Raw genomic sequence first — 21,492 nt, 5'->3', positions numbered from 1 at the left:
CAATTCTCCTCCCAAGTAGTTGGGATTACAGGCATGCTCCACCACACCTGGCTAATTTTTGTATTTTTAGTCAAGGTGGGGTTTCACCTTGTTGGCCAGGCTGGTCTTGAACTCCTGACCTCAAGTGATCCACCCACCTCGGCCTCCCAAAGCACTGGGATTACGGGCATGAGCCACCGTGTCTGGCCTCCGCTGCATTTCAAGAGCACTAAATAAGAAGGAAGCAGTAATATCTGCCTTCCCCTTCCTGGCCTCAGTGCCGGTGAGCTGCTCTCCCTTCAGGAAAAAATCCTTGAAGTAATTGATAGGAATATAATTGTAAATAGAAACACATCATTTTTTAGTTCAGGTCCTAGATAAGATAAATTCCAAGTTATTCAAGGAAAATGACCTAAGTAAACAAGAGTATTTTGTAAGTTACCATGTATATACCTCCCACTACATATGCATAAAAAAGCCAAAACTTCAAGTTATCTGAAAAAGTAGATCTTTACACTAAAATGCATTTCAGAAGCAATAAAGACAGTTAAAAGCACAGTAAATCATGGAAAAAACTTTATTGGCTCTACATGCTTTAAATAACTTAACAAAATACATATGTAAGTAGAAATAGAAACATAATTTTGGTGGAAGTGTTTTTTACACCGTCATAAAAGATCAGGCATACTGAAAAAAGTCAGTTTTAAACTGAATAACTTGTAAAATAGAATTAACAGATTTAGAGAAAATTAAACATAAGCTTTTTTTAAAGTATATTTCTCTTGATTATGTGGGCTGGGTGTGGTGGCTCATGCCTATAATCCCAGCACTTTGGGAGGTCAGGATAGGAGGATCGTTTGAGGATCGTTTAAGGCCAGAAGTTTGACATCAGCCTGGGCTACAGAGCAAGATCCCCTTCTCTACAAAAATTTTTTTAAAAATTAGCCGGGCTTGGTGACCTGTGCCTACAGTCCCAGCTGCTCAGGAGGCTGAGGCAGGATTGCTTAAGCCCAGGTGTTCGAGGCTGCAGTGAGCTATGGTGGTGCCACTGTACTCCAGCCTGGGTGAAAGAGTGAGAATGTCTCAATAAAAAAGCTATGTCACTCATAAAATTGATCATTTATCATGTTACAGTGTACATGCTAGTAAATAGAAAAAGAAATTTCATAAAACTACCTGAATCGACCATAATGAAATAAAATTAGAAATAAAAAATACATAAAAGTGCTGGGTGTGGTAGCTCATGCCTGTAATCCCAGAACTTTGGGAGGTTGAGGCGGGTGGATCACTTGAGTCCAGGAGTTCAAGACCAGCCTGGGCAACATGGTGAAACCCTGTCTCTACAAAAATACAAACATTAGCTAGGAGTGGTGGCTGCTACTCGGGAGGCTGAGGTGGGAGAATCGCTTGAGCCTGGCAGGCAGAGGTTGCAGTGAGCCGAGGTGGTGCCACTGCACTCCAGCCTGAGGGATAGAGTGAGACCCCATCTCCAAAAAAATAAGATAAATTTAAAGAAAAGGCCACATATTAAAAAATACTAAACCATGTTAAAATTGTGATAAATTCTTGCCGGGCGCGGTGGCTCAAGCCTGTAATCCCAGCACTTTGGGAGGCCGAGACGGGCGGATCACGAGGTCAGGAGATCGAGACCATCCTGGCTAACACGGTGAAACCCCGTCTCTACTAAAAATACAAAAACTAGCCGGGCGAGGTGGCGGGCGCCTGTAGTCCCAGCTACTCAGGAGGCTGAGGCAGGAGAATGGCGTAAACCTGGGAGACGGAGCTTGCAGTGAGCTGAGATCCGGCCACTGCACTCCAGTCCGGGCGACAGAGCGAGACTCCGCCTCAAAAAAAAAAAAAAATTGTGATAAATTCTTTTATGTAGGCTTATATTCAAGACACAGAACACAGTGTATAATGTCCTCTCATTTTTGTAAAACAAATAAACATGCATCTATATGAATTATCTTCAGAAGGTTATCCAAGAAACTGGTAACAGCGAGTCTCTAAGGAAACAACTTGGAAGGCTGGAAATAGGGTGGAAGGAAGACAGCCTTATTCCTTGTATAGTTTCTTTCTCACCTCGTGCATGTACTATTTAAGTAATTAAAAAATAGAGCTAATGGCAAAATAAAAGTCCTAAATAGCAACTGAGTTAGAGAAAACATATAGAATGTAATAAAATATATATAGTATTACCATAAAAGTCTGTTACTAAATAATGTAAATACCATATAGGTGGTCTGTCAGTTTTAAGAAATCTTATTCCTCTAAGTACTTAAAAAGAAAATAGAGAACTATAATTATGTGAAAAAAGAGCAAAGCAGCAAACTAAAAAATAACAAATTAGTAAAGATTGTTAAATAAACTGGCCAGGCGTGGTGGCTCACGCCTGTAATCCCAGCACTTTGGGAGGCTGAGGCAGGCGGATCACTTGAGGTCAGGAATTTGACACCAGCCTGGCGAACATGGGGAAACCCCGTCTCTACTAAAAATGCAAAAATTAGCTGGATGTGTTGGCGTGCGCCTGTGGTCCCAGCTACTCAGGAAGCTGAGGCCCAAGAATCACTTGAACCCGGAAGGCGGAGGTTGCAGTGAGCCAAGATTACGCCACTGTGCTCCAACCTGGGCGACAGAGCAAGATTCTGTCTCAAAAAATATATAATAATAATAATTTAAAATTGAAAATGCCTTATAACCCACAAATACAATCAAGATTTGGCTCTTTAAAAATGTCAACAAAGTCAGTCTTCTATTGGCATAAAGGATGTGATAAAAGAAAAATAACAAAAAGTTCTCTCCTCCCCATAAAAGCAGCTAGAATAAAAGGATTTGCTAGAAAAAATATTCAATCTTCAAAAAACTCCCAATTTCTGTATTATAGAACAAGATGGCATGATAGTCAGTTGCATTCTTTAAGGGTGATATGGGCTTAATCCTAAATCCTAAGATCTGATATACAGGCCAATCTCACTTGTCAACATTGATATAGAATTTCTAAATAAAAATGGTAGCAGATAGTAACTCCCACCCAGGGTTACTGACTTGTAGCTGCAACTGAACTGGATTTGTTTTAGGAATGCAGTGCTAGTTTAAGAACAACAAAACCAAAAGATGTCACATTAATTGGGAAAGTAGTAAAAAAAATTCTGATTTCTATCAGTAGATGTCAGAAAGACAGTTGACCAAGTTAAGCATCTCTTACTGATTTTAGAAGACAGATACCCCATCCCTTCACATTTTTAACTGTGAATGGTGGACAAAAAAGAAAAAGTACAATAAATCGTATCCTAAACTGCAGCCTTCCAGCTAACAAAGCATTGCTTTACAGAGCTCTCCATGCAAATATATGTATAGCAAATCTATTAACTATAAAATAGTAGAAACAGTTCATATCTTTTTTTTTTTTTTTTTTTTTTTTTTGAGTCTTGCCCTGTTGCCCAGGCTGGAATGCAGTGGTGCAATCTCAGCTCACTGCAACCTCCGCCTCCCGGGTTCAAGCAATTCTTCTGCCCCAGCCTCCCAAGTAGCTGGGATTACAGGCATGTGCCACTACGCCCAGCTAATTTTTGTATTTTTAGTAGAGACGGGGTTTCACTATGTTGGTCAGGCTGGTCTCAAACTCTTGACCTCGTGATCCGCCCACCTTGGCCTCCAAAGTGCTGGGATTACAGGTGTGAGCCACCGTACCCAGCCCAGTTCTTATCTAACTAAAGTGAGATGATGATAATATGAGGGATCACTATGTAGTAATGGAAGAAGTGGAAAGCATGTGCAGAAATGTCAAGTAAAAAAATAGTGTGTTCACAGTGATTATAACTGTTATGAACCATTTTCCTAATAAAAGTAGAGCAATAGGCTGGGCGTGACGGCTCACGCCTGTTAATCCCAGCACTTTGGGAGGCTGAGGCGGGTGGATCACTTGAGGTCAGACCGGCCAATGTGGTGAAACCCTATCTCTATTAGAAATACAAAAAAAGGGCCGGGCGCGGTGGCTCAAGCCTGTAATCCCAGCACTTTGGGAGGCCGAGACTGGCGGATCACAAGGTCAGGAGATCGAGACCATCCTGGCTAACATGGTGAAACCCCGTCTCTACTAAAAATACAAAAAATTAGCCAGGCGACCTGGCGGGCGCCTGTAGTCCCAGCTACTCGGGAGGCTGAGGCAGGAGAATGGCGTGAACCCGGGAGGCGGAGCTTGCAGTGAGCTGAGATCCGGCCACTGCACTCCAGCCTGGGCGGCAGAGCAAGACTCCATCTCAAAATAAAATAATAATAATAAATACAAAAAAAAAGCCAGGTGTGGTGGTGCATGTCTGTAGTCCCAGCTACTTGGGAGGCTGAGACAGGAGGATCGCTTGAACCTGGGAGGCTGAGGTTGCAGTGAGCCAAGATCATGTCACTACACTCTAGCCTGGGTTACAGAGGGAAACTCCGTCTAAAAAAAAAAAAAAAAAGAAAAAGTAATAGATCATTGTATAATTTATGCAGTTGGTGAAGATTTGTTGGTTCTTTGGGGAGTAAAATGTCTAAATGAGCTAATAAAAAATAGTATGATTGCTCTTCCACAGCACATAACCAGATTATAATTTAGGAAACATAAAGAATAACTAAGAAATATGTGAAAACATAAGGAAAGCAAAAGGAATACCTGTTTTATTTGCCATTACATAACCTACAGAAAGGAATACTTCCCCCCCCTCTGGAGTTAATTTTTTTTATTACTTTCATGCCTCAAATTAATGTTCCTCCTTCCCTCTCCCTCTGCCTCATTCCCTGTGCCTCATTCCTTTTGCCTGCCTCCCACTTCATCCACACTTTTTTTTTTTTTTTTTGAGATGGAGTCTTGCTCTGTCACCAGGTTGGAATGCAGTGGCGTGATTTCGGCTCACTGCAACCTCTGACTCCCTGCCTGGTTCAAACAATTCTCCTGCCTCAGCCTCCCGAGTAGCTGGGATTACAGGCGTGCACCACCATGCCTGGCTAATTTTGTATTTTAGTGGAGATGGGGTTTTTCCATGTTGGCCAAGATGGTCTTGATCTCTTGACTTCATGATCTGCCTGTCTCGGCCTCCCAAAGTGCTGGGATTACAGGTGGGAGCCACTGTGCCTGGCCCATCCACACTCTTTTTTTAGAGCATCTGTTGTGGATTCAAAAGGGACTTTTCCCTGTAAACAGGGGTCATCTCCTTGTGGAGATGGCAGATGGCATCTTAGATTTATACAGCCCTTGACAATACTTAGTATGCCTTCACCCTTCACCTGATATGGGAAGGAGAATTTAAGCTTTTAATAGCAACCTCCTCATGGGTTTTTAAGTTGCATGGTCTGTGTACCCCAGTGCAGTAACGGATCCTCAATCTTGAGGCAAGCACAGATAACACATCCATTTTACTTGGACACCCAGCATGGAAACTTTTAAAATTATACTACTTAAGTATATGTCAATGTAAAATTGACTAGGTATAAGCTCCCTTTGCTTTAGAACTCTCATATATAACTATAAACCAAAACTATTAAATGAATAAACTCTCAGTGTGTAGGTGATATTTGGCTGATCCGGAAGGGCCCCGTCCCAGGGCTGTGGAGGGCTGCTGCCGGGCAAGCTCCCTTGCACTCAGCACACCTGGGCCTTTGTGTGTCCAAGATGACCGCACCCTCCAGCCCTTTGCCAAATTTGAGCTACTTTGAATGTGTGTTTCTATGGTGTGTTGTGCTATAATTTGGCCTCCACTGGGTGTGACTGAATTACTTCCCTGTTAAATCCCACTCTGTTTCCTACTCATTAGTTTAGTGCTTCTCACAGTTTAATGTGCAGAGGATTCACCTGTGGGTCTTGTTGAACTGCAGATCCTTCAGTACGAAATGAATGCTTCCGTAGGTCTGGGGTGGAGTCTGAGATGCTGCGTTACCAGCAAGCTCCCAGTTGACAGTAGCAAGGCTTAGCTGTGATGCTCCAAGTAATACCACGTGGCACTAGAGGGGCCAAGATGGGTGCTGGCACTCACATCTGGTGGTAGCACTTGATTGGAAAATGGTCAGATGGTCCAAAATGTGTCTAGATTAATTTTGACTATCAACATTTTGAAAAGTAAATTTAGCAAACTTGCTGAGTCTGGCCATTCCATCGCAGGCTCCAGATTGAAAGCATTGCTAGAGAGTGTTGGGGCACCAGGTCTCCCCAGGCTTTGAGTGGGCATCTTTGGGTGCTGCCACCCCTCTCTCGGTTAATACAACCCAGTCTCTGTGCCCCTGGCATCTCATCACCTCCTTTCAGGAGTCAGGCCCCCCTGAATACTTTGTGATGGCGATTTGAAAAACAAGACAGTGAGCGGGAGACCAGGTGGCCGCTCAGCATGTGGCACATGGGGAAGTCCCACCTGGGAGCCACATGCACTGATCCTCTGGTTGGCGCTGTGTGCACCAGTGTGGTTGGGCCCACGCTGGCGAGGGAAGCTTAGGATTCCACTTTGAAGCCAGGCATGGCACAGGCTGTTGAGTAGGTTGTGGACACTTAGAAACTTTGAGAAGAGGTTATCTGATACCTTTGTCCAAAGAAGGGCAGGATGCTGTGCGAGATGCTTTACTCAGGAAGCCAACTTTGCTGGTCCAGTGAGGCCTTCTTCCAAGTTCATCAGTTTATAAGCATGAAGCCCTACTTCCCTCTGGGAATTCTTGGAATTTGTCATGTCCTGTCCTGGTTTTTTGGTGATACACTTGACTAGAGTGAACTTACAAATGTTTCAAAAGTAAAATCAATATGTAGCTTCCTTATATGGAAAAACTTATCTGAAAAGATACCTATTAATCTCGAGCCAGGTAAGCCATCTCCTCCTGGGCCCTAATTTGTATACTGGTAAGGTTATTTGAAAATGATTGTTTTTTGGAACCACTAACACGTAAATGAATAAGATATGTCTACTGGATGTTTTTAAAACTTGCCTGCCAGAAAAGTTTAAATGCTATAGAGAGGGATGCAGAGGGGTGGGCAGGTTTGAAAACCCTTGGAATTGTAGAGTCATAGAATGCTGCTATAGAACTGAAAGAGCTGCAGGTACCCTTTAATCTATTGCAATTTTATATGAAGTAAAATTACTCTAATGTGATAACTCTTCCTAAGTGCTGAGATATTTTTAACAAAGTTTTTGCCAGTTTGAGGCAGAATGAGAAAAATGCAGTTGCAATGAGCTTTTCATAAAGCTATGTGTATTCAGTTTGAAGACCTGTTACTCTCAAATGATATATTTTCTAAATTTGAGGGGTTAAATGTCTGGTCTTTTATGAAATGATGGTAACAGTAGATAGCTGGGTTTTGGGTTTTGTTTTTTTTTTTTTTTCTGCGACAGTGCCTCACTATTTCGCCTAGGCTGGTCTTGAGCTCCTGACCTCAAGCAATCCTCCTGCCTCAGCCTCCCCAGTAACTGGCATTACAGGTGTGAGCCACTTGCCTGGCAATAGTTGTGTTTTTTTAAATAAATACCTTTATTTTGCCCAGGCACGGTGGCTCATGCCTGTAATCCCAACACTTTGGGAGACTGAGGAGGGAGGATCAGCCAGGAGTTCAAGACCCGCCTGGGAAACATAGTGAGACCCTGTCTCTATGAAAAAAATAGAAAAAGTTATTTGGGCATGGTGGTGCACGCCTGTAGTGCCAGCTGCTCAGGAGGCTAAGTTATAAGCATTGCTTGAGCTCGAGAGTTCAAGGCTGCAGGATTCTTACCGCAGGTGCGGTGAGCCATGATTGCACCACTGCACTCCAGCCTGGGTGACAGAGCAAGACCCTGTCTGAAAAGAATACATTTTAAAACCATCTTTATGAAAAACAAATTTGGCAACCCCATGTCTTTCCCTGTATCTGTCTTTGTAGAGGTGTGTCTTACTGGCCATTAGGATGGAAATGTCTAGGAATACACTGAGCTAGTGTATCCACTCCGTAACAGTGGATCTCGACTAGATGGAGTCCAGAGGGAAGATGGCAGATCCTCCCCTGCCTGGGATCCTGTCCGGAAGGACAGAGGAAGCATCAACTGGAATGGCAGTGGTCTGGAGTTTTGAGTCTTGCAGCTGCCCTTGCTTAATCAGCCGACTCAGCTACACTGCCTTTGAGGGAGTCCCTTGAGAGGCCAGGCACACAGTTTCCAGGGCTGGGGCCACTCTTCACAGACAGAGCCTTAAAGCAATGATTCCCAAAGTTTGTGGCTTGCTAGAATCACCTGGAGAGCTTTTAAATAAAATCCTCATGCCCAGATTCACCTATATCATTAAACGAGAATGCCCGAGGGCCAGAGCCAGTCAGTAATTTGGGAATCTCTGCTTTGAGTGTGCAAGGCAGAGCTTCATGCCTCAGAGTGGAACCACTGCACACTTCCAAGAGACAGATGGTGTGAACCTATGGATTAAATAGAGGGAAAAAAGATGCACGGTTTTCTGTGTTATAGTCATGTTTTGGTAGTGCCAGCCCTACTGGGCCTGACAGTTTATCTCCAAAGAATAGTGACCTGACATCTCTCTGCAGGGACACAACACAAAAGCCCCTGTAACTTGTACAACAAATGCTCCAGATAACTGGAGACCCCCAGGAATGGAAGTCACCGTGAGGCTCCACTGCATTTGACCCTTCCTCCTGATTTCCTGCACGGAGGGTCAGCCTCAGAGCTGGTCATGCAGCCATTCTTGAGGTTACAAACTACAAAGCAGACATTTGCAGCCAGCACATAAGTGTCAGTTCAGGAAGAGATGGACACGGAATTGGGGAGACACATACCGCAGCCACTCCTGTGTTTGTTGCTATTTCTGAACCTTGTTCCTCCCCTCCTCTCTGAAGGGACCCTACTTCAGGGACTTCTCCAGTACCCAGAGTCCCAAATTTTCAACAGCCTTCCTGTGGTCCCACAGATGGGGACGTCCTGCTGCCTGTCCCTCTCCTGGCGGGACCACCGTACCCCCACTGAATCCTCTGTGGGGTAGGAAAGCCTCCTGCAGCCCCCAGCGGCCTGTGGTCAGCGATGCTGCTCCCTGGCGGCCTTGAGCACCTGAGGCCCTGACCGTCCTTGCCCCTGGAATTCTCCTGTCCCCTGCTCTTCTGCCATGGTGCTGCTCTCTGGGCCTCCCTTGTCAGGCTCTGCCGTGGTCCTGTTACGGTTTCAGTTTTCCCTCCTGCTCTCAGTTGTGGGCCACGCTTCAGTCCTTTTCCTTTCTCAGGTCCATGTCTCCAGCCCTGACCTCTCTCTAGACCTCCTTTCTCCCACTCGTGGTGTCCGTGTTCCTCAGCCCCTCCCGATGAGCCTCTGGTTCCTATACTCCTGTCTCCCTGATGGCTTCTCTGAATCATGCTGGTCCCTTATCAATAGCTTCTCTACCGCACTCCCTCCTCAGGCCTGTGGCCGCCACCCTCGCGGAAGCACACTCAGTTCCCCTACCCAGGACCCAACCATGCCAGCCCTTCGCCTGGGGATCTGCTCGCCCAGCTGCCTTCCAGACCTGCCCTCACTCCTCCCTGCAAATCCAGAGCCTGGCTGGCCACTGCCGCCGCCCTGGGCCTCCCTCGTGCTGTCCCCTTCTCCTGGTCATCCGCAGCTTTTCCTTCCTGTGTGTGATTTGTCTCTATGTAAGAACAAGAAGATTTTTCTGGGAGCTTCTGTTCCCAATGTCTTTTTTCTCATGCTGAGCTCTTGTGTGCCATGTTGTGGGCCATTGCTTCTCATGTGCTCACCTGTCCCTGCTGCATGGTCAGCCCATGGGGGATGACAGCTGTCATCTCCGACTCCACAGTGTCACCTGTAGGGCCCTGCCCGTGTGGGGAGGATTTTCATTACCTGCCCATTTGCAGGTGGATTTTATATCATGGGTAAAGTTATAAGTTTATACAGCAAGATAATTGGCTAGGGACTGGTGAACTGTCATTTCTGTTGAACATGAAAACCTGAAAGGCAGTAGTTCATCTTCTGAAGAAGCAGCCCAAGAAAGAGCTTTCATAATTGGAAACTTAATATGAAATAATAGTTTGCATCAGGTGACATAGCATCTTTTTTTTTTTTTTTTTTGAGACAGGGTCTCATTCTGTGGCCCGTGCTGGAGTACAGTGGCGCAATCACGGCGCACTGCCTCACAGGTTCAAGTAATCCTCCCAAGTAGCTGAGACTACAGGTGCACGCCACCATACCTGGCTAATTTTTGTATTTTTTGTAGAGATGGAGTCTTGCTGTGTTGCCCAGGCTGATCTTGAACTCCTGGGCTCAAGCAATCTATCCGCCTCGGTCTCCCAAAGTGCTGAGATTACGGGTATGAACCACTGCTCCCAGCCTCCTAGCACCCTGATGAAGAGCTTGCTCTTTACTAAATCTTGCTGATCCCCCTCCCCTGATTTGTGGGAGGGGAATGATTTGTCTACTGCGTTGAGTTATGCACATTAAATGAATTCATAAAACACTGATGTGTTAGCACAATTCCTTTTCAATACATGGCATCTTAATTTTTGTTCACCCATTGTAAAGGATGCCTCACACAGTTGTAGTAATGGGAACAAGAGCATTTCTGACCCTTGGCCTGAAAATCTAAAAGTGAAACTGACTTATGAGAGCATTTCAGTAGCCCAGAAAACACAGTGAACACCTACCATGCAGGTATTATAGTGGACCCTAGGGTTCCAGGGATGAATAAGACACTCTGTCCCAAAAGAACTCATCAAGGTAAATGAGAAGTTGTAGACAAGTTAGCGAAAGTGAAGAAAAGGGAAAATCTTAGGGGGAGGAGAGGGGAACTTTGTTTTAACGGAAGGAGACTGTCTTCAAAGTGCTTTTCCAAGACAGGAGAAAAATCCCCTGGAGCTTAAGTGCCTCCAAGACTGTAGACAGCAAGTTACCAGCCTGCGAGGGGTCTGTTCAGTGGTCAGAACACCGTGCTCATGAGATGAGAGTGGTTTCTACCCAGGTTATTCCTCTCTGTTCCATGGCCACGAACCATGTCGGCCCTTGACCCTGATTCAGCCCTGGCTCTGGCTCCTTGGACAGCCAGGCAGCCATCGCCCAGCATCGTCTTGGTGCTCGGTCCCACTGATGGAGCAAGAGTGCCATCTTTTCATAGCTGGAGGCCTGAAGAATCCAAGAACTACAGATATTGGGAAGATACTAAGTGGACTCACAGAAAGTAAACATTACAGGCCAGGCACAGTGGTTCACGCCTGTAATCCCTTGGGGAGCACTTTGGGAGGCTGAGACAGTGAGACAGGATTATTGGAGCTCAAGAATTCAAAACCAGCCTAGGTAACATAGATCTATCTATACAAAGAAAATTGTATTTTAAGTTTTTAATATAAAAATTATTTTAAAAATAAACATCACATTTATACTGTCAGCTCTGCATAATCAGCCAAATCCAGCTTTCATATTTAAAATGAATGAACCCCCTCCTCTCAGTGACAAAGATGAGCTGAAGCTTTACCCCCTCGATAGTGTTGGGAAAGGAAATTTGACAAAAATCTAAGGAAGGACCAAATATTGTACAGAGTGTGCCAATAGGTTCTTGCAACTGGACTGAAAATACCCGCCTTTTCTCTCCACAGGGGAAAGTGGAAGTGGAAGCTGGGAAAGAAGGTATGAAGTTTGAAGCGAGCGCCTTCTCATACTATGGCGTGATGGCCCTGACAGCCTCTCCAGGTACGTTTGGTTCCCAGCCACACAGGGCAGGGCCACATGTTAGGAAGTAAGGCCCCTCTCCTGTCATCTTTCTCTCTCTATCTGCCAGCTGACCCACTCATTTCCTTTTTGAACTTTTTTTTGAAGTATATCATATATGCAGAAAATCTGCACAAATCCTAAGTATACACCTCCATGAATTCTCACAAACTGAACACATGTTTTGTAAAGCGGCACCCAGATCAAGAGACAGGACGTTACCAGCCTTACAGAACTCCCATCACACTCCCTTTTAGTCACTGGTCTCCCAGAGTAACTGCTCTCTTGACTTCTCGGTTAGCCTAATTTTGCCTGCTTTTGAACTTTGCATAAATGGAGACACTGTGTGTGTTACACAGAGGCTGACTCCTTTCTCTCAGTGTCGTGCTGGTCACGTCACCTCTGTTGCTGTATGTGATCACACTCTTATTTCCTCTTGCCATGTCTGGTATGCCACTGTATGAATACACAGCAGCGCTCGTGTCCTTTCATGGCTGATGGACATTGGGGTAGTCCTGTCTGGGGCTACCATGAATATGTGGCTTTGAACATTCTTGTACATGTCTTTGGGTGAATATGTGTGTCCGTTTCTGCTGGGTGTGCACCTGGGACTGGCACTGCGGGTCAGAGGGTGTGCCTCTGGATTCAGCTGTGATGTACCCGCTTACCCCCAACCTGTGCTGTGTGAATTCCGGTCGCTCTGTATCCAGCAATTGATATTGTTGAGTCTGTTAAATGTTAGCAGTTTGGGAGGTCTTAATTGGCATGTTTCTGAGGACAAATGAGGTTGTTCCTATATACTGACTGCCTGTGGCCAGCTCTTGTCTGAAGAACTGGCCAGTTGAGTCAGCCAGTTAAGGGTGGGTGGCTATGGGATTGACTAAGTTCTCTGAGCACAAGATTCCAAGATGCCGGCCAGCCAGATGTTCCCTCAGACATGAACACAGACACCTGGTGGCTTGCTGGCCGCTGGGGATGGTGCTGCTTGGCAGAGCGCACACGCTTGCTATTAATACCTTAGGCAGCCCGAACAGGTCGGGCAGGTCGACAGAGGTGCTGGAGTGCCACCTTGTGGCAAAAACACCAAATGATGTGTGGTTTTAGGAAACCTCATTTACAAACCTCAAACCTAAAAATAACCTATTTTAAAAGAATTCCTGAAAGCCAGGCTTCAAAGGGGAGTTTTTGTGACACTGGTCTTCATCGACTGCTCTACCCAATAGTCTGAGGAACTCAAAGATGTTTCAGTTAGAAAGTCACTGAGACGTCAAGAATTCTGTTGCATTTCTAAATTTCTTCTGTCCCAAGCACCCCTTCTCACTATCCTGGTGCAGGTGTTTGAGTCCTGGGGGCATAGTGTTCCCACTGTCAACTGCTGACCAACACCCATATGCATTGTGAACATGGGCCTGTCTGACCCTACTTAATGAGTAGGTTTCTGTCGTAAACTTGAAGGTGACCTTCGTTTTCACTGCTTAGTGACAGAGACAGGGTAGCTCTTACCTAGGCATGAGAAGACCTGGGTTATAGCTTCAGCTACATCACAGGCAGGTCGTGTGATGTTGAGTGAGGCCCTTGGTCTCCGCCTTAAGAGGATATAATGATACCAGCTCATGTGATTATTAGAAGACTAGGATGCAGTGATCCTCACACAAGTGCTTTTTCCCCTTGAAAACATGAGGGGAAATGTGGGTACGGCAGAAAGGTGCCATGACTGTGACGAGTTTTGGCAGCTGATCTCGAATTAGCTCCAGGTGACTTTATAAGATGACTTTGAAAAGAAACTAGGAGTGGGTTTGTACATTTCTACCAATTACTGGTTCCTGAAACGTAAATATCAGCCCAGTTCCTATTGAACTGTAATGGAAGGACAAGTCTCATTCAGAAGAGGACGTGGTGAGCAGCCCTCCGAGTCTGGAACTGCTAAGAAGGAAGGGGAAATCACTTGAGATCAGGAGTTTGAGATCAGCCTGGCCAATGTGGTGAAACCCCATCTCTACTAAAAATACAAAAATTAGCCAGGCGTGGTGGCACATGCCTGTAGTCCCAGCTACTCGGGAGGCTGAGGCAGGAGAATCGCTTGAACCTGGGAGGTGGAGGATGCAGTGTGCCCAGAGCATGCCACTTTACTCCAGCCCAGGTGGCAGAGTGAGACTCCATCTCAAAATAAAAAAAACGGGGGGAATTTCATTAATGGCATCTTCTCTATTCCAAAGCCTAGTGTTTTACTTAACTTTATGCTAAGATTTGGGATTTTGTATATTCATTGAGAAGCGCAGTTAGTGCAGACATCTCAAGGTAAAGTTTCTGTTGATTGATGTTCCCTATCTGGGGAAAGCCTGCAATAATCAGTTCTTAAGAACTGCCCGCCCCAGAGGCGTGATTCCTGCTCAACATTTCATGTTCTGAGACTTTTCAGTCTGAGGGGGTGGTGAGAGGCGGTGATGAGGCTGACTGGCCTGCATCCCCCGGGAGATCTGCGTATGCGCTCTTTACTTACTTTCCTCTCTTTTGAGATTTGAAAGCGTTCCTAACAATTCAAAGCTTCAGGTCAAAGTGAAAATGAGCTAAAGTTGCACATGTGAGAAGCTGTAGGCTGTGCAGTGAGTGAGTATTGGGGTGTAGGCACCAGCAGTTTGGGTCAGGTTCTTAGAGCAGTTGACTCATTGAGCTCCCCTTTTGCGCAGCTACTAGTGATTTAAGCCCTTAAGAGTCGCACCTTTTGAGCTATCAACCCCAGTTGGTTATTATTGGCTTAAGAGATTTCGTGGTTAGTAACAAGCCCATGGGTAGGATTTCTCCTGGTCTTAGCCTCCCTGTATTCCTCTTCCTGGAAAGCAGTGTGTGCTGTTTTGTTTCTATACCATACCGACTTGCATTTCTGCAACTGAATGCGCATATTGTATTGGTAGAACAGGTATCCCCTCCTGTCCCTTGATTACAGAGATCTCTTTTCTTGCCTTTTGATGTGATCTCACCCTGTTTTTCTCCATTTTTCAGTTCCTTTGTCCCTGTCTCGTACCTTTGTTGTCAGCAGAACAGAGTTGTTAGCAGCAGGTTCTCCAGGTAATTCTGCATGCTTCCTTTCCGTAATTCTCCCAATTGCCTCCCCTGCCCCCATCATGCCTGGCTGGCTGGGTCTGCTCCCTTTACCTGGACAGCCTGTTTTCGTGTTCCTTGGCACGCTAAAGCTCTAAGGTTCTGTAACTTTATAGCGAGCTCTCCAGGAAAGCATAAGCCACAGCAGGTGGAGAGTCCAGAACACCGCACAGTCGCCATGCACACAGTAGCCGTGAAGCATGGAAAGGGAGGGCTGCTCTGGCGTGGATTGTTAGTGCTCCCTGCCCGCACAGCTGACCTTGAATTTTCAGGTCAGTAGTAGGGGACTGTTCTTGGTTCTTATTCTGGCCTCAGCAAGTCATGGTGTGTGGAGTTTGCAGAGGCCCTGAGGGCCTCAAACCCTGAGGCTGCTTTTATAGAGCCCATTTGCCAAAGGCCTGAGAAACTGTAAACTCTTCTTGGTAAGCAAGAAAAATACCCGGTCCACACAGGTGCACAACATTCCTGTCTCCTGGGTTCTTCCCACATCTGTGTGAGCAGAGCGCGAGCGCCTCTGCTGTCCACCAGGCAGGCGGCCCTGCTTCTCCCCGCCACCTGACTTTGTTTTGGAGTGAACACCCAGCACATTCCTATCCCGCTGCTGCCGACTGCCCTGCAGGAGAGGGTGGCCGGGCCTAGCTAATACGTCCAGCCATTAAAAAGAAGGGAAAAGGCTTAATCTGTCTTTAATTAAAATTGCTGGGATTTCCTAGTTGGTAACACAACTTTCCTATATTTATCTTCAGAGTTTTTTCCATAATTACTATACTGTCATAAAACTTTGGAACATAAATTTGGCCACAAAACCTGACCTGAACTGGGGGTCAGTCACTACGGTTTTCACTGTATGTGTTGTGAATCCTCGTCTGTCTCACCAGAAGTTAATGTGTTTGCAGACTAGGGCCGCCCCAGAATTGCTGGGTGGGGTATGTAACACGGGGTGTACAGACTGCATCACCTTCCAGAATTCAAACATCTCCGGCCCTCAAGGGCTTCAGATGAAGAAGGTGGACCTTTATTATTACTATTTTAAGTAAGATGGCATTTGAGGCTCTGAGCAGTGGGCTGAAGCTCAGGGTTGCAGCACCCCTGCTCGTACTGGCGCCCATCGAGCTGTGGAAGGGGACCCAGAAGGCAGGGCCTGCTCCTCCAGAGGGTGGCCATGGAGCCAGGCAGCAGGCTTTTGGCAGAGGAGAGGGTCCACTCACACAAACAGAGGGCGGTGGGGTGAGAGGAAGCAGACTGAGTCTAGATGCTTTGGAAGATCAGAGAAATCGCCCTAAAATCCTCCTCAGGAGAAAACAGGAGACTCGAAAGTACTGCAGGAGACCTCAGACAAGCAAAGTACCTTGAAATGTTTTGTTTTGTTTTTTTTTTTTTTTTTTTTTTTTTTTTTTTTTTTTGAGGCGGAGTCTCGCTCTGTCGCCCAGACTGGAGTGCAGTGGCCAGATCTCAGCTCACTACAAGCTCCGCCTCCCGGGTTTCCGCCATTCTCCTGCCTCAGCCTCCCGAGTAGCTGGGACTACAGGCGCCCGCCACCTTGCCCGGCTAGTTTTTGTATTTTTAGTAGAGACGGGGTTTCACCGTATTAGCCAGGATGGTCTCGATCTCCTGACCTCGTGATCCGCCCGTCTCGGCCTCCCAAAGTGCTGGGATTACAGGCTTGAGCCACCACGCCCGGCGAAATGTTTTGTTTTTATAGCCTTCAAATGTTAACACAAACTGTTTCAAAGGTGTCTGTAGAAATGGTGATGAGATAGGTGGCTAAAGCACAGGGATACAGTAGGATCTCGTTTCAAAAAAACAGACTAATCCGTCACCCTGCGGGAAGTCACTGCATGTGCAAAGGCTTGGTCATGGGGTGGGCACATGGTGGCAAGGTCCGGGAGGAAGCTGACAAGAAAGAATAGAAAATGCCAACTGAGCTCACTTATGGGGTACCTACTCTACTGATGTCAGATAAGCACTTTGTACATTATCTTATTTTTAACCCTTGTCAGACCTTATAAGATGGGTACCAGGGCTGGGCACGGCACTCACGCCTATAATCCCAGCATTTTGGGAGGCTGAGGCGGGTGGATCACCTGAGGTCAGGAGTTCAAGACCAGCTTGGTCAACACGGTGAAACCCTGTCTCTACTAAAAATACAAAAATTAACTAGGCGTGGTAGTACACGCCTGTAATCCCAGCTACTCGGGAGGCTGAGGCAAGAGAATCGCTTGAACCTGGGAGGCGGAGGTTGCATTGAGCCAAGATTGCACCACTGCACTCCAGCCTGGGTGACAAGAGCGAGACTGTCTCAAAAAAAAAAAAAAAAAAAAAAAAAAAAAGTACCAGGTACCATCATCCACGTTTTACAGATAAAGAATCTGAAACTTAGCAAAATTGGGTCACCTATTCAAAGATCCATTCTGCTAAATATAAAAGTCTGATAAATTGTTAATTTGCCTTGTTCTCGTAGAAATGGAAACAAGGGGAACTGCCACTCTGAATTTAATTTATCTAACAATGGAAAATTAGTTCATAACTTGACAATTGGAGGGAGAGTTAAGATACAAAAATTTTAGGAGAAAGTGGCTGGGTGCGGTGGCTCACACCTATAATCCCAGCACTTTGGGAGGCTGAGGCAGCCAGATCACTTGAGCTCAGGAGTTCAAGACCAGACTGGGCAACATGGCAAAACTCCATTTCTACCAAAAATGTAAAAATTAGCTGGGCATGATGGCACACGCCTATAGTCCCAGCTACTCAGGAGGCTGAGGCAGGAGAATCCCCTGAGCCAGGAGGTTGAGGCTACAGTGAGCCAAGATCACACTACTGCATTCCAGCCTGGGTGACAAAGCAAGACCCTGTCTCAAAACAAAAAAAAAATTAGGAGAAAGCGAACTCATCACCGGAGATTCTTGGAGTACTTATATTTTGTTCTGCGTGTCCTGTTTTAAGACGGTGATGGGGTGAGATGAACAGCTGCAGGATTTATCCTGCAGAAGAGACTTAAGTAGACCATCACTCTCTCCACCTATCTAAGGGCTATTTTGAATAGCAGAGGAAGAAAAGGCACTAAAGCTCCACACAGAGGAAGTGAGGCTGTCATTTGAAGTTAGGGAGGCACATTTTGATGGGCGTGATGACACACTTTCCTGATAGCCAAAGGGCAGGTGCAGCCAAGGGCTAGCTCCTCCGAGGGACACATTGCAAAGAGGAGCCAAGCATCAGATGGGAGAATTGGTCCCCTCCAGTCCTGTGATAGGATGCAATTCAAGACCTGTCCAGGGTGGGCACGCAGTTCCTATCTGCAGTAGTTGGTTAGAAAAGTAAAAAGTGAAAGAAGCCTTGGTGAAGGGGCATTTTTTAATGACATTTCTATTAGAAGCCACAGTGAACTTCCCTTTAAGAGCAACAGCACCCAGACTAGAGCACCTTCCACTGTGTTTTAAGGGAGGGATGCTACAAAACCTCACTGAAGACTATAGCGCCCAAGATAACTTATGCAAACACTCGTTAGGGGTTTGGGTTTGGTGTCTTCTAGCGTTCTTAAATTCCTGAGACATCCTCGGGCTACCTGAGGGGGGATTTTAATGGGGTCAGAGATGAAGATAATAGGTTTGCCTAGAGGGTATGGTATGAGCAGACAAGTATTTTGATCCCTTTATAATACCTACTGATTTAATATTCTCGAGTCCCTTGTTTTTACTTCCGGCAAAATAATGAAGTGCTGACCTCTTGTGGCCTGCGTTTGATATCAAGCAGCTTCTGCATGTTGGGCCTTGGCCCGTCCTCGCCTGAGCATCTCACAGCACCCAGGAGCGTTCCTCACGAAGGCACACAGTGCAGGGTCTTTGCTATTAGAGACTTGGGAGGATTGTGTCTGTCACTTACACAGGGCCAAGCAGCTGAAATGGGCATATTCTGCCGGTACAGGGAAGCCCACGAGTCTGCCATATGTAGGAGACCCTCTAGCGTACTGTGTGGCCAAGACATCCGGAATCAGTTGGCTGGGCTTGTGTGGCATTTAGTATTTTTTATTTTGGAAAATAAAGAGCTGGTTTTATTGGCTGTATCTACTTCACTTAAACAGTTGGATTTTTCCCTCCTTTTCCAGGTGAAAATAAGTCCCCTCCTCGCCCGTGTGGCTTGAATCACTCAGACTCTCTCAGTCGAAGCGACCGGATTGACGCCGTCACACCAACACTGGGGAGCAGCAATAACCAGCTCAATTCTTCACTCCTCCAAGTCTATATCCCCGATTATTCGGTGCGAGCCCTTTCGGATCTGCAGTTTGTTAAGGTGAGAGATGTGAGTGCAGCATGGCTGGACCTGGCAGTTACGTGTCAACTTCCCTGGCAAATTGTCTGTTTTGCCCCTTGCCCTCCTCGGAGCTCTCCCTTTGTCACTGTGTGGTGCCCTGCCTTCCATTCTCAACTACAAACCCTGTCTTCATCTGTTGCGCCCAAGCCTCAGGTTGAGAAAAACGTTGATCTTCTTGGTTCAATCCAATGAGCTGCCAAAAGAAATGTAGCTCTTTCAGGGAATGGGAGCCAGAGATCCTGGAAAATAGAGTAGCCCCTTTTCAAAGAGCTCCTGGGTGCGTGGCTCCCTGCCTGGCCCTGGGAAGGCTGAGGTCAGGAGACTCGGGAGCGTCTCAGGGAAGGCTCCACCTCTGTCTTCTGCCCGGCAGTCAGGGTACTTACCTTGGTCTGAAATAAAGATGACTTTTGGAGAACAAACCAGCTTTAGCTGGGGGAAACCAGTTTCTGTTTTCTAGTCCCTAAAAGTTTGAGACTATATTTGGAAGTGGGTTACATCAGTGAGAACTGACTTGTTCACCAAAGTCAACTTGACCTTTGAAAAGCGGCTCACTGCACTCAAGTGTGATTTCTCTCCTAGAGAGGCTGCTGTGGGCCTCTCAGGGGATTGAACATGTGGAGATAAGAAAACCTAAAAATAAGCTTTATCTTGGTTTGTTTTCTGTGCCGTCTTCTGGCCCCAGATCTCAAGACAGCAATACCAAAATGCCTTGATGGCATCCCGGATGGACAAAACCCCTCAGTCTTCAGACAGTGAAAACACTAAAATCGAATTGACTCTTACGGAGCTGCATGACGGGTTGCCAGACGAGACAGCCAACCTGCTCAACGAACAGAACTGTGTGACGCACAGTAAGGCCAACCACAGCCTGCACAACGAAGGCGCCATCTAGGCCGCACTGGCTGCACCCGCCCAGGCCTGCACCCACCCACTCCTGAGAGTCCGGCCCCGTCTGCCCATGACTTCACTGGTGTGAGTTTGTCCGCCATGCTGCACCCTGCAACATCCTGAGACCAAAGACCTTGTGCCCTTCCCAGGAGCCGCGGAGGAGGACGCTGAGGGAGGAATGGAAACTAGAAATATGAAGTTGGCAGCCGGGGCATGGCGTTCAAGATTTTGGAGATGAACTGATTGCGCCCAAATAGAATCATGTTTATTTTTTCAGCTCTCCCTTTCATCGTTATTCACGCTCCTCTGCCCTCCATTTGCATGAAGTTGAAAATTGTCGCGATTTATTTTTTCAAGAGATCATGTTTTTAAAGTGTCTTTTGCAGAGTTTTAAGTTGTTCTGTCTGAACTCTGCTGCGATCCCATGATGTGACCCTAATAGGCTGGACTTGCCCCTCCGGTAGCCTTCCTTGGCTCTCCCAGGGAGGAGCACCCTTCCTCTGCGCCCCAGTGGGCATCACTGTCGAACTCGCTGGCTGAATGAAGAAGACCGTGTTACTGCAGAACCTGCCAAGTCTGTCATCACTGTGGGGTGTAGCCTGCCTCAGAGGGACCTGCAGTCACCTCTCTGAGCTCAGTGGTATTTTGAGAAGTTAATGTTTAACTGTACCCCTTTCCCTCAGGAAGATTTAACATTTGCTTGGGAATGTGATTTTGCTCCCACCCTAAGGAATTTTTATCACCAAAATGAATATTAATGAATTTAAAACCCATGGTTTATCATTGGCAAGAGGCAAGTTGACTTCATCCTGTCATTCCAGCCCGGGGTCTCCCAGCCAGCCCTCCTCCCCGACCCAGTGCCCAAGCTCACAGTGTCGCCACCCACCTCCCTGGTCCTTGCTCTTGTTAACCCAAGATGCTGCTACACAGATGCCAAATGGAAATCTTCCACAGGGCTGTTCAGTAAACACGTGATGTGGAGTGCAAGCTCCTCCCCTTCCCGCTAGGACATATGTTAACAGAACAGGAGTCGGACCTTCTAGCTGCACTCTACTATGTGCCGGGAAGGCATTTCTAGACCCATGTTTTTGAAGGAGGGAACTTTGGGGATTGCCAGCCCCTGCTCCTCCTCCCAGGGAGCCAACTGTCCTTCCTCCCCTGTCCCTGGGCCCATGGGGCCCGGCAGTGGCTGTGTGCCCTGCCTGAGGGCCTCTGCCTCCTCCATCAGATGCGGAGAGGCTGCCTGTACAGCCAGTTTGGCCCCAAACAGGGATTCAGAAACCAAATGCGTGTTGTGGCCATTTTATGTGTGTCTCCGTCTTATTTTAATACCAAATTCATCATGTAGTGAAATTATGTCAGGAGGTATTTGAGTGACTGAATTCTTAACTACAGCTTATCTGTGTTTTGTTAGCCCGAGGGATATGTGCAGGTTGTTGGCGCTATTCATACACTGAAATGAAATCATACTGACCAGTGTACACACGAGATGATCAGTCCTTGCCGAGCGTTTTCTGTGTAGGCTCACTGTGCGAAGGGAGGCCTT

At 46.5% G+C, this 21,492-nt stretch overlaps 1 protein-coding gene across 2 annotated transcripts in view; it reads left to right on the top strand.

Moving 5' to 3' along the window:
* Positions 1-21,232, top strand: part of CNNM2 (cyclin and CBS domain divalent metal cation transport mediator 2) — a 171,002-nt gene extending 149,770 nt beyond the window's left edge. The window contains exons 5-8 of one of the 2 annotated variants that reach the window (XM_033184101.1): positions 11,540-11,633; positions 14,652-14,717; positions 18,853-19,037; positions 19,741-21,232. In XM_033184101.1, the coding sequence (XP_033039992.1) occupies positions 11,540-11,633; positions 14,652-14,717; positions 18,853-19,037; positions 19,741-19,950 (555 nt within the window). In that variant the 3' untranslated portion in view covers positions 19,951-21,232. The remainder of the gene's footprint in view (positions 1-11,539; positions 11,634-14,651; positions 14,718-18,852; positions 19,038-19,740) is intronic. The other variant, XM_033184112.1, reaches the window with a different exon arrangement.
* Positions 21,233-21,492: the final 260 nt, after the last annotated feature.

This window comes from Trachypithecus francoisi, unplaced genomic scaffold (genome assembly GCF_009764315.1).
Source record: "Trachypithecus francoisi isolate TF-2019V2 unplaced genomic scaffold, Tfra_2.0 Contig01579, whole genome shotgun sequence".
Classification (NCBI taxonomy): domain Eukaryota; kingdom Metazoa; phylum Chordata; class Mammalia; order Primates; family Cercopithecidae; genus Trachypithecus; species Trachypithecus francoisi.
The sequence above is the reverse complement of the archived record's forward strand: the minus strand, read 5'-3'. Positions and strand labels throughout refer to the sequence as shown.